Source organism: Lineus longissimus, chromosome 17 (genome assembly GCF_910592395.1).
Source record: "Lineus longissimus chromosome 17, tnLinLong1.2, whole genome shotgun sequence".
In the NCBI taxonomy this organism is placed as follows: Eukaryota; Metazoa; Nemertea; class Pilidiophora; order Heteronemertea; family Lineidae; genus Lineus; species Lineus longissimus.
The window spans coordinates 9,677,683-9,690,057 of NC_088324.1; the positions used below are offsets into that span (position 1 = coordinate 9,677,683).

General features: G+C 41.1%; 1 protein-coding gene across 4 annotated transcripts in view; it reads left to right on the top strand.

The window, feature by feature from the left end:
* The first annotated feature begins 540 nt into the window (after positions 1–540).
* LOC135501198 (EVI5-like protein) overlaps positions 541–12,375 on the top strand; it is a 99,685-nt gene continuing 87,850 nt past the window's right edge. The window contains exons 1-11 of one of the 4 annotated variants that reach the window (XM_064793120.1): positions 541–680; positions 2,716–2,894; positions 3,297–3,454; positions 4,218–4,277; positions 7,401–7,486; positions 7,947–8,171; positions 8,392–8,466; positions 8,756–8,881; positions 9,123–9,266; positions 9,794–9,883; positions 10,214–10,311. In XM_064793120.1, the coding sequence (XP_064649190.1) occupies positions 2,815–2,894; positions 3,297–3,454; positions 4,218–4,277; positions 7,401–7,486; positions 7,947–8,171; positions 8,392–8,466; positions 8,756–8,881; positions 9,123–9,266; positions 9,794–9,883; positions 10,214–10,311 (1,142 nt within the window). In that variant the 5' untranslated portion in view covers positions 541–680; positions 2,716–2,814. Of the gene's footprint in view, positions 681–2,715; positions 2,895–3,296; positions 3,455–4,217; positions 4,278–6,504; positions 7,128–7,400; positions 7,487–7,946; positions 8,172–8,391; positions 8,467–8,755; positions 8,882–9,122; positions 9,267–9,793; positions 9,884–10,213; positions 10,312–12,375 lie in introns of those variants that run through there. The other 3 variants (XM_064793121.1, XM_064793122.1, XM_064793123.1) reach the window with 3 other exon arrangements.

Consider the following 12,375-nt stretch of genomic DNA (forward strand, 5'->3'; position numbering starts at 1 on the left):
GGAATTAAATGACTGTCCATTCACATCTTTAAAGTAAAATGCATTTTGATGTGGACTCTGATCTCACTTTGCCTGATGATCCGCAATCTTGGATCAACAAAATAGGTCTGAGAGAGGCCCAACTATTTTGGCCTGAAACTCGATGATAATTTCCTTGTCATTCAAATAAAAATGTATTTTGTGAAAGAATATGACTTGGACTTGCCAGGAATATCAAATTTGGAACAAATACGCTGATAATCTGTAAGTACTAGGAACCATCAACAAAATCTAAAAGCCGATCGGCGCATCTCGAAAACCACAAAAAATGGCCTTCACTCTTTGATCAAAATCACCCATTCATATAAAATATTTTCTATTTTCCTTTTTACTACCTCACTAAATGACTCTAACGTATAACATAGCGCAATTTGATTGAAAAACATTGAAAAACAAACAAATATCAAGCCACCAAAGTTAGAGGACCCTGTCAACATTTTAATCAGCAATTTCATCAACAGTTTACATCTATCCGTGAACTATCCACATAAACATGGCGGACGCTGGACTTCGATTACGCCCAAATCGTGAATAAATTCATGTTTTCTAACCAACAGGAAAGGATTTATGCCGTGAAACTTCCAGCGATAATAAATATATACTTGCTAAATCTGTCCATACTAAAGTTTAAGTAATCGTAGGTATGAATCGCTTGCTATTAGTCTAAATCCACCTTGTATTTTTCAACTTTTTTTTACACAGTAAAAATGCACAGTCGACTATGTACAAATGCACTGCACTGGTCTAGTCGAGTGCAGTTCTGACATGTCTGAACTGATCTTGTCACTAACTGACCAGTGAGTGCTGTTTAATCACTGCACTGACATCAAAACACTAACGGTGCTAGCTGTAGGCCAGGCCCAGAGTGTAGGCTATACTCGAACTCGAAGGCCTTAATAAAACCCGCCAGAAGAAACCGACTTCTCCAAACCAGATGTAAAACTGTCGTGTGCAAGAGATCTTTCATCTTCCGAACAGCTAGTGAATGGAACAACTTAAGCTACGACGATCGCAGAGCTACATCATCTGCAGCATTAAGGGCATGTCTACCAAAGGCATACTGCTAACCTTCCTCCTCCATTTGCGTACACCCCCCCCTTTGGTTTTAAATTTATTACGTCAACAGACGTAATTTATTCCTGGCCAAGACCAACATGTATAAAAAGGTAAGAGTAACTATTAAGTAAACCTTTTTCTTTCATCATTGAGAGCAACTTGGAATGTTATTTGTTAGAAATATAACCCCAGGTGGTACCGAGTGCTTGCATGCCAATCCAGGGAATGGCACAACTCGGCAATCTACAGTAGAACCTCACTTAGCGGACACCTCTCTATTAAGGACAACCTCTCTATTAAGGACAACCTCTATTAATGACGCTAGTTTTGGTCCCAAACTGGTTGTTACCATTCAATTTGACCTCTCCAATCAGGACACCTCTCTATTAAGGACAGCATTTGTCAGTCCCAAGGGTGTCCTTATTAGAGAGGTTTTACTGTATATTGAGATTAGGGTAAAAATGAGCATGAACAATTTTTCGGTGACAGTACTGACACTTAACTTTGGAAGCTCTGCCAGGTTGCTGGGGGCAATAACATTTGGCATATCTTGTATGCAAACTATCCTGCGCACCATAAGTGACTCTTTTGAAAACCACACCACCTAGGGGCCACCACATTCAGAAAAATGTTTTGATAGAATGCTTCCTTTAGAAACATTATAAACACATTGAGTCTTTTGAGGCACGGATGTGCCTGTGGCAGCTGAAGAATCGTTGCCTCTGCCGGCAAACCGTAAAAAACCAGTTTAATATGCATTAAAAGTCCTTTGAAACTGCAAAATATGACTTGATAAAAAGTATCAAGAGATGAAATTTGAATCTGCGCGAAAAAGAAAGAAGAACGGCGAAAAAACCAACACGTTGAAATCAAAAGCCAAGGAAAAGTGTTCCCCTTGTTCCTTGCTATACAGCCATGAAAATGCACATCCTATTTTACAAGAATTCCCAATACTCCAATTATTTGCAGGACTACTTTCATGTACATGTACATGTATTGATTGGGGCCAGGTGAAGCCTTTCCCTGTGCATCAATGCCATTGATAATAGCAAGTAATGAATAATAAACAATAATCAAAGCTAATGACTTATTTATTGATGCATTTGACATTCACTTGTGTTTGAACAACATGCGAAGCCTTTCATTGGTTGGATACGCCCCACATTTTTCTCTCCCAATTATTCAGTTTTACTCCGAGCCATGACAATGACGAGATGGCTATGCATCCCAGTACTGTCACTCAGTTGGCAATTTAAACTAGGCCAGGCCTACAGTTGGAGGAGGCAATAATTAGGCTGGGTAGGTTGATAAATAATGATGAGATCTCATACTCTTGGAAAGCAGGGTGTGTCCAAAATCATTTTTGATAGATGTCTGCAACCACCTGGCATGACTTGACTAATCACAGACGAGACTAGAGTGTAAATATAGAATCTTTATCGACTAGATTATAAACATTCATCAATCTGTGTTTATTCTGTGATTGAACTGACATGATATTGATTTGATGAGATCAGCTGGTATTGAGTCCTTGGTCTTGATACTCCCTGCATGACTCATCCTCGTTCGTTCCTTTTGGATGTTCCATTGATTAATCGTATTATATCTTTCTCATTTCAGACTAGCCCACCAGGTGACATGTTGGCCTATGACTGAATCGTTTACGTCTAATAATTCGGGTATTTATCAACCTGGTGCTAAGTTTGTAAATATCTCAACATGGCCGAGGCGACAAAGAAGGCATCCAGTCTCAGCACGGAGGAGATTCAGCTACTGGCCAAGATTGAGGAGGCAAATAAGTAGGTATCATTGTTAAAAGGACATGAGGGACTGCGATGGCATTATAAAAATCTCCATATTTACCCCAAAATAGAATAGTCTCTAAACCAATAACATTGACTGTTGATACATGTACCTCTACCATTGGAATTGAGGTTTGGGCACCACCAGCTGCCTTGCATCAACCAGGGCACCAGGGCACCAGTGGACGTCCTGTAACCCGTGCATACAGTTTGTACAACTTTGTTTTTTTGTGTTACGTGTAAACCATCGTATTGTGTGGTGTCTTGAGCACGTTAACTTTGACAGAAATTTCAAATGTTCCAAAAGTTATGAAAGTGATGTTAATAGTTGTTGAAGGGGAACTTCATCTAAGACTTAATTTAAAAAAGCGCTTTCATTCACGATGATTATAATTTCAGACTGTTCGAAGCAGATGAGAAGTCATTGAAATCGCTGAGTGCCTCGCCAAACGTGTCTAGTCATTCCCGTAAAGGTTCCATAACGAGCATGAAGTCAGTCACATCCGCCACCAGTCAGTTCAGTAATCTGCCTTTCGAAGAAGAGCCAGGACTAAAAGGTGAGACTTGAAGAATATTGCCACATTTTGCTGCAATATGTATCCCTGCCATGTTGATAGCAGCCTCGCTTTTGGTACCATAGTCCAGTAGTAGATAAAAATGTATCTTCTTGCATCAAAATGGTTGGACAGTGGGCAATATGTCGTGACACCATCATTGGCAAAACATATGAATGTTGAGCAAGATGGTCATGGTACCGGTGGTGTGTTAAACATCACCCGTGGTTTTGTAAAATCAGGAAAGGTTTCTCCTTAACAGTCAGTTCACTGTTTTGGTCCCTTGTCTTAGTATGGCCGGCACTTAGAGAGTTTCGGCCTGGCGTTAAATCGCGATAGTGCTCAGCTGGTTGAAGGTATTTCAATGACGGGATCTGCAGTGCAGATGAGATAGGCTGAAATTCTCATTCCCTGGAGATCTAAGACAGTTTTAGCATGGCGATTTTTCAGATTTTCAGAACTTGTTATCTTTTTTTCCCCACTACGTGTAGATGACATTTCATACTCTTCGTCCTGTCTTGTCTTTTAGCAGTTGTGTACACATTTCTAGTTTTGACAATTTAGGAAGTTTCATCGTGATGTTTGGTCCAAATCGTACAGCACTGTTGAGTATTTGTATTGTTAGTTGATAATGCACTGTAACGTTTTCTGGTGGTGAAAAAGTTTTGTTTTTTTCTGTACTTTCTGCGAGGGGCGTCAGTTTGAAAGGAACACTCGTAAACAGACACCTCATTTTCATCTCTTCTGCACCCGTTCTTGATTTCAGCTTATGATGCTTTACAAAAAGTTCTAGCCAAGTACAATTGTCAACTACAGTCAAGCCCCGGTAGGCATGCATCACATTTTTTCCGCATCGTAGAGAAAGCGCTGTCTTCAGTTTTAAAAACGCATTAACTTTTTTTTGTTCTGTTCAAATTTGAAATGACCTTGGACGGTGGTAGTACTGTGAGCTAACTAAAGTGATTCACACATGGTGTTGGTGTGATGAAAATTGTTTATGACATGCTATCTCACCCTTTTCAAAGTGATTGATATACTGCTGTGCAAGGTTTGAAGTAATTAACAAATATTATTGCTGTAAATCAACTTGTCGATTTCTGATGGGCTACTTGGGTGCAGTGGTTTTTAAATTGGTTTGCTCACAGTTTAAATGCCAAACACGGTCTGTTAAAATGCATTGCATTCTAGTTGTTACAATTATGTTAAAATTTGAATTATCATTTTTTATCAATTGTTTTCATTTCATATAGATTAAGGTATGCAAACGGTTCTCCCTGTTCTGATTTACATGTAAACAATTTTAAAGTTTGGGTGTATTGTCTGATATCGTCTGCTGTAATCAGGTGTCTTCTGACTGCACACTAACCTCTGCCTATCCTGACACCTTGTGCCAAGATGCCTCAACTATTCGACTGCCCACCTGTAGCATAGCTTAAGCTATTCAGCATGATCAAAGGGGATGTTTTGATAAGCTTGTGGATCAAAACTGGGAGAACTCAATGCTAACCATGTAAACAACTAATTTCGTGTCATGCCTACTATATTCTATTCCAAAGCATTATTAAATCTTCAATATATCTTGTAACCGAACACCTTTGGAGATGGGACGCCGGCGGTCCACCGCATAATATTTCTTCCAGCACCATACTAACAATAGGCCACTGAAGCCCTGTCTTGTAAAAATGCTCTTTTACAGATGCATGGTGTGGGGAAATTCTGACATGTTGCTTCCATCACTTCTGGACCTCGGGGAAAGTCAGCCTGCTCTATTTTGCATTGCACATCTGAAACTAAAAGCTAAAAAATAAAACATGGAAGGGTTATCAAGAAATTTTGAGAGTAATGATAGTTATGAGTATCCGTAAGCCTCAGATTTATAACTTTTAGTGGTATCCACGGATACGTTTTTGAAGAATAAATAGCTGCAATATATGAAGGTGAAAATCCCCATATCATGATATCTTTACCTGTCAGACCTGTGGATTTTGTAAGTTTACAAAATGTATCGTCACCAAACCTTTCCTGATTATTCAAAAAACAGGAGATGTCAGGTACATGGTCATTCGATGCCATTCATAATGTTCAGTTTTGATAGACAGCGGGTTTTTATTTCAAATGAAGCGGTCTTACTCTTAAATCGGTGAAATTATTTATTTTAGCGAAGACCGTACGGGTGTGCTCAACATTCTTGAATGTCACTTGACTATTTTGAGTTCGACTTGTAGCATGGTTTGATATGTGCATGCGTTTATCGAATGCACTTTAAATGTCCTACTGTTGTTTTGCATGTTTGTAACTGTGTTGTAGAGGTTGGTCAGAAATTCAGGGCTACAATGACCCATAGTTTGTCCTAATAGATTGACATAGAGTGTCCACTAAGAAATCGTTGAGTTTTAAAAAGTGTCTGTTATCTTTCACTTTAAAAGTGATGAAAGATCACTCCTAAGTGTAAAAGGACGTCTTTAGGGGATGCTTTGCTCTTTATCTTGTCATTTCTAGAGTGAAAGATAAAGGGAGGTCAGAAAAACCTGTCCTAGTTCCAAGGATTTAAATCAACTTGTTGTCTCTAGTTTGTGTGTATGTGATGTTCTTATGTTTTATATGGCTTCAGTATTGCTTTTACCAATTCAATATTTTGCCAAATTGCACTTAACATTTTGACAGGGATTAAAGGTCTCTCATATGAGCGCCCTGCTGCAAAATACAGTAGTTGTTGCAGCACTGCACATCCCTATTGTGGCCTCAATAGAGAGGTTCTGGTGTATAATAGAAAAAAGGAGAATACTGGGTTACTCCACACATACTTTCCAGGGGATAACCGAACAATTTATTTTCAAATGCCCGATGTTTTCTTGTCCCCTGATGTCTGACAATGACATGCCTCTCGGAATGTGTACCAAGGTCAATTAGCCTCAGACAATGTTGGAAGGTTGACAGGACGTCTTGAATGCCTTGCCAAGTATTTCCGCGTAGCTCGGTTTACAATGTGTATATCTATATGTTTCTATAAGGATTGGCTATCTAAAGTGTGTGACTGTCAAAAGGTTTGAGGTCGATTTGACTCAATTCCAAAAGATTTGAGATTTTGCTCCACTTCAATTTGAGCCTCATAGGATTCTGTGGAAAAACCTAACTGTGAAGCAGTACTGTTTTGGCAAGCCTTGTAGGCCCTCTCCCTTGGCTAATTCAGTGCAAGCTACAGGTTTGCAAGTTCTTGCATGGTTCTTGCCCAGGCCTGTATGACACACCTAGATGTTTACCATATGGAGATTTTGATCCTTCCCAGAATTGCATTCTTAGTAGGCAAGAATTGAATTCAAGCTTCATTTGACTGTGCTTGGAGTAATCTCCCCCCACTGTGAATGGAGTAACTTTCCCCGACTGTGGTTGGAATGAATTTCCCATTTAGTGAATTTGGAGTAACATCCCGCGACTGTGAGTGAAGTACCTTCCCAAGACTGTGAATGGAGTAACTACCTCAGGCTGCATGATTGGAGGAACTTCCCCACACTTATATGGGAATCCCAATATAAAATTGGAATACAAATTAAGAAATTGACAATGGAGTTTATGAGGAACACACGGTGGGACACTCTTCGGGTGGATGACGCTAGGGACAGCTGGAGGTATCTCTTTCAGAACACTTCAGTGAGACAACCTGTGGCAGTCGCACAAGGTATCCTTGGGAATTTGAGAAAATTTCTGAAAACAAATTGTTGGTCTCAAAACAATCTCATCCTCACATAAATGAGACCATCCGGAAATACTCTTCGAGGGCCTTCCTAAGAAAGGTCATGTCAATTGGTTTGACCAGCTACTGTTTTAGTCCCTGTGGACATGGTGTATGCAGCATCAAGCACGCATGGACCCACACGTTTTGCATGTATGGGGCAAAATACAAAACTAATCTTGAGTATATCCTTTATCATAATATCCTTTCCCTTTGCAGCCAACAGTGAAGACTCATGGGAGGTTTGGGGCCGTATTGTCAACGACTGGGAGTCATATTCGAAGAAAAAACCTCAATACATCAAAGTAAGTCTTGTGCTGAACAAAAAATCTTCGGAGACTCCAAAATATCTTCCACAATCGTTCAAGAAGTAGTCGTGGATTCGGCCAGGTCTGTGACGGGCCCTGTTATTGTCACCCAGAAGACAAATGGGTTAGCTCTCCTTCCTTCCGGACTAATGCTCTTCCTGGAAGAAGCTGGGAAAAATAAACTGACAAAATGACCCCCTTTTCAGCACACCCCTACCCCTCAGAAAATCCAGTAGTCTGAAACACTTCACAACTGGTGTTAATGACAATGTGTTGAATGAGTCAGTTCCTTCGTCCCCCTGAAGATGGCGTTTGTTTTGCTTTATCGTTGGTGCCTTGAGAAAACTGATAAGCGGCTGGAGGGGAAGTATTTTTGGCCGAAATAGTGATGGAGATCTCCGTCGGATGGTGATGAAAGTGTCAAAGCAACTGAATAATCTTCCTGTTCCTTTTGCAGGATCTAGTCAGGAAAGGTATCCCTCATCACTTCCGTGGACTCGTGTGGCAGCTCCTCTGCAATGCCTACAGCTCGCCGGCCAAGGAACAATATGCTGACCTACTTAAACGGAGTTCTCCGTACGAGAAGGTGATCCGGAGAGATATCGCCAGGACGTACCCGGAGCATGACTTCTTCAAGGAGAAGGACGGCCTGGGACAGGAGAGTCTGTTTAATGTGATGAAGGTGAGAAGAGGGCTGAGATTAACTAGGCCAATTTTGTCCTGGGTAATGCCAGCAGACTATTCAAATTTTGTCCTTGGTAGTCAATTCGAACTTGTTAAAGATGCACGCCATTTAATGCGAACTTCGAAAGTCGGATGAAAACCTTTACCAATGTTGGTATCAGACTAACAACCCAAAACTTTGTTTTTAAACATGAAATTTTTCATTCAATCTATTGCAGGCCTATTCGCTTATAGACAGAGAAGTGGGTTACTGCCAGGGTAGTGGATTTATAGTCGGTTTGTTACTTATGCAGGTAAGTCAAAAGATGATAATAAACTTGATGAAACTAATATTGACCAATTATGAATAATGATGTTGCCTGCCGTAGTGATGAAAGGAGGGCTTCAACCTGTGCTGCTGTCATTTTGGCACACACCTGAGCTCGACCTGTGAAGGACAATGAAGTGACTGACTGGGATTTGTACCGACGACCCTGGGATGAAGAGTCAAGACACCTCAACCAGTATGCCACCACACTCAACCTCACCACACACAACCTCAACCTGAAAGTTGTATTAATCATGCCTTTTACTCCATTCTAGATGCCGGAAGAAGAAGCGTTTGCAGTACTAGTCACATTGATGTTTGATTACAAGTTGCGCGACCTGTTCAAACCTCACATGTTCGAACTGGGTCTGTGTATGTTTAAACTGGAATGCATGCTACAGGTAAGATTTTGTCTTATGATAATGGAATTAGTGAAGGTAAATCTTGTTGAAGCCCGCAAGCTCTTTTTGTCTTCATAAATGACTGGTCTGGTCATACAATGTGTACATGCAAGCATTGTAGTTCTCTGCCAAGCGTACCTGGGGAGGGGGAAAGATACAGTCCAAGGGGAAGGACACAGGGTAGGGTACAAGAAAAGCCATGATATAATCTGTAAATAACCTTGTTTCTTCCACATTCCAGGACTACCTGCCTGATCTCTACATGCATTTCCAAGGCCAGGGTTTCCATACGTCAATCTATGCCTCCTCTTGGTTCCTGACACTATTCACTACTGCACTGCCATTATCCGTTGCCTGTCGAATCATGGACATTTTCATATCAGAGGTATTAAGTTAGGACTAAAGGTCCGACAGAGGGAACTGTCACAGTTCCCCATGTTCCACAAGCTTTATGGTCTTGTAAAATTGCCAATTCAATGACTCACAGCAAAATTAATCCAATGTTCATAGAACCTGTTGGGTTCCTTGCATTCGCCTGAAGTTACCGCTTCTGTGGAATCTTGAAAGATCCGCTGGAATCTTGACCATCTCCTTCAATCCCTCCAAGGGTCGAAACCCTGAGCTCATACTAAGGTCTTGGGTTCGCCTCCATTAAAGAAGTATCACCGCTGTTTCGTCTTTGTGATCTTTTGCAAGGCACTTAACCCCACTTGCTTTTTCCACCTGGGAGTAAATGGGTGCCTGGCTGGCAGAGAATGTGGATGCCAGTCCTGACCACCGAATACATATAGTTTAGACATGTGATACTCCCTGCAGAGTTGAGTTTGAATCGGAAATGTGCATGCCGAACGCTTTGAGCAACTAAACTGCAATGATGTCTCATCATTGTTGATATAATCATGTTCCTTGCAGGGTTTTGAGATCATCTTTCGTGTAGCTGTTGCTATCTTGTGTCAGAATCAAGTGGATTTACTTGCTCAAGATATGGAGGGCATGTTACGGGTGAGTCTTCAGAATTTGATTGGTCGATTTTTAGGTATGTAAGTCAGCTATCCTAGAGTGTCTCGCCACTGAGCCCCAGAGCTTTGTGGTCAGGGCAGTGTCCTTTGGCTAGTATCCTCTCTTTTGGGGGAGACTGTCCTCTTCAGCCTTTGCCCCCAATCAAACCCAGAAACCCAAGTAGATGTCGCTTATTAGCCTTGGACAGGAAACATCTCGGAGAAGGAGACTGTAAAATCAAACCCGGCCACTGAAGTCGTAAGAGACCAGCCAATTTGGTGTGTAATAAAATTAGCTTACATTTATCATGTATGCGTGGTCTTCTTGTTGCAGTGCATCCAGAAAGAAGCTCCCTCGCGGCATGAGCTGGACCCAGATGCCCTCCTTCAAACTGCTTTCCAGGTCAAAATCAACAGCAAGAAGATGAAGAAGTAGGTGAAATCTCATTGTGCCTGTTTCTGATTACTGCCTTTTTCCATCCACCTGTTTTTGACTATTGCCTTTTTCTGTTCGCCTGTTTCTGATTATTGCCTTTTTCTGTTCGCCTGTTTCTGATTATTGCCTTTTTCCGTCCACCTGTTTCTGATTACTGCCTTTTTCCATCCACCTGTTTCTGATTATTGCCTTTTTCTGTTCGCCTGTTTCTAATTATTGCCTTTTTCTGTTCGCCTGTTTCTGATTATTGCCTTTTTCCGTCCACCTGTTTCTGATTATTGCCTTTTTCCGTTCGCCTGTTCCCGATTACTGCCTTTTTCCATTGTATGTACAGATATATACATTTGTATACACAAAATACGATGGGGAAAAGCAATGAACAGTACTGTTACAATGAATTTGAACAGTACTGTTATATACATTTACACATGCTTGTAGCAAGTAAGAAACTGCATTGCGGGTATTCAAGTAAGGACTTCCAGTGCTGAGGTGTTCCCCTGTTCATGACTAGTTTTATCACAACTCCAAAGGAGGCACCACCAATCTCTATTTACACCTGAACATGAATAAACTCATTAGTACCCGGTTGAGTGCACAATTAGGTCTCGTCACAGTGTCCTCGGGACACTGTGGAATGTGACATCAATCTGAGACTAGCTCAATGGCTATAGAACGAACATGGCAGTACCATAGGCCAGGGATCAACGCTGACTTATAACTTCTGGACCGACGGTTTGATATAGGGATGGTGATAGATCCACTATGGCCTTACAGTTGATGTATTATCAGGGATCTCCGCTGACTTCCAGTGAATCAGAGGAAGAGATCGATCCGCCATGGCTTGTGTGAGTGTTGTTATTCATTTACCATGTCTAGGCTGGGCAAAAATTTTTTCTCGTTGCATCATTGTAGATTTCAATGTCGGCAACTCTGGGGAAAGGCCTGCCTGTTGACATTTCGCACCCTCTTCTCATCATGTTGGGCCTGTCAGGAGTGGTACTGTGGTACACAGGAACATTTTTTGGTCATAGAATCATGGATGGCCCCGTGGTAGCATCTATAACGATTATCAAAAACCATGTTGTACATCATATCCCATCATAGACTTCATGATGGTCTATCGTAGATGATATGATGGTCCATGGAAGTTCCCTCATAGATCTTATGAAGATTGGTTCCAGGAAAATGTTCCTGAACATGTACCCATTTAACAGCCTTCAGAATTACTTCACTAGCAATTCCAACATAAATTATTCAAAAATTTCCGTGACAGATTCCGTCAAGCAATGATGGACCCATGGTAGATAGGCCATGTGTTTCCATCAATAACTCAATGATGGAGATTCTCCATCATTGAATCATAGATGATGGAGTTTATCTATCATAGAGTCAAAGATGGCTCATGCTAGAATTTATTCCTTTGGGACTCTCTGTGGCAGCATGCTGCATGCGTAAATTAGATGCATTTTCTTCTACAATTGAAAAATTTCTTCAGTTCCTCCTGGTAAAATTCTAGCGATATTGTATAAATCACGAAATTAACTCCGTAATTGACTGTAGTGAGTGCTGTAGCAAAACTTGCCAACTCAGTCAAAAAATCAATGTAGGCTAAACTACGTCCTTGAAAACCTGTGACCGACTCATAAAAGTAAAAGGACCATGTTCCCACAAACGGAGACAAAAATACGACATATGTTATCGATACTGCGAGAAGATTAATCAAACACTGCATCTCCTTCTTTGACATGGTTTGGCCCTTTGAACCGGATCTTAGTGTTTTGTCCTTTGAGCGTATTCCGATTATGATGATGGTGTTCAAAGCACAAATGATGATTGAAGGCCCTACTTGTATCAAAGTGAAAACTTGTACCGCAGCTGTGACTAGGAACCAACTTGGCTGTTCAGAAGGCTCAAAATGACAATGGGGTCTGTACGGCTTCCCAGGGGGCATCTTACCAAGAATTTTGCTAACATATCCTATGTCGATCCAAAGAACTAGGGAACTTATGAGAAGAAAAACAAGAGTGTATTTTCTTCGTTTAGGAGTGGCGATACTGGCT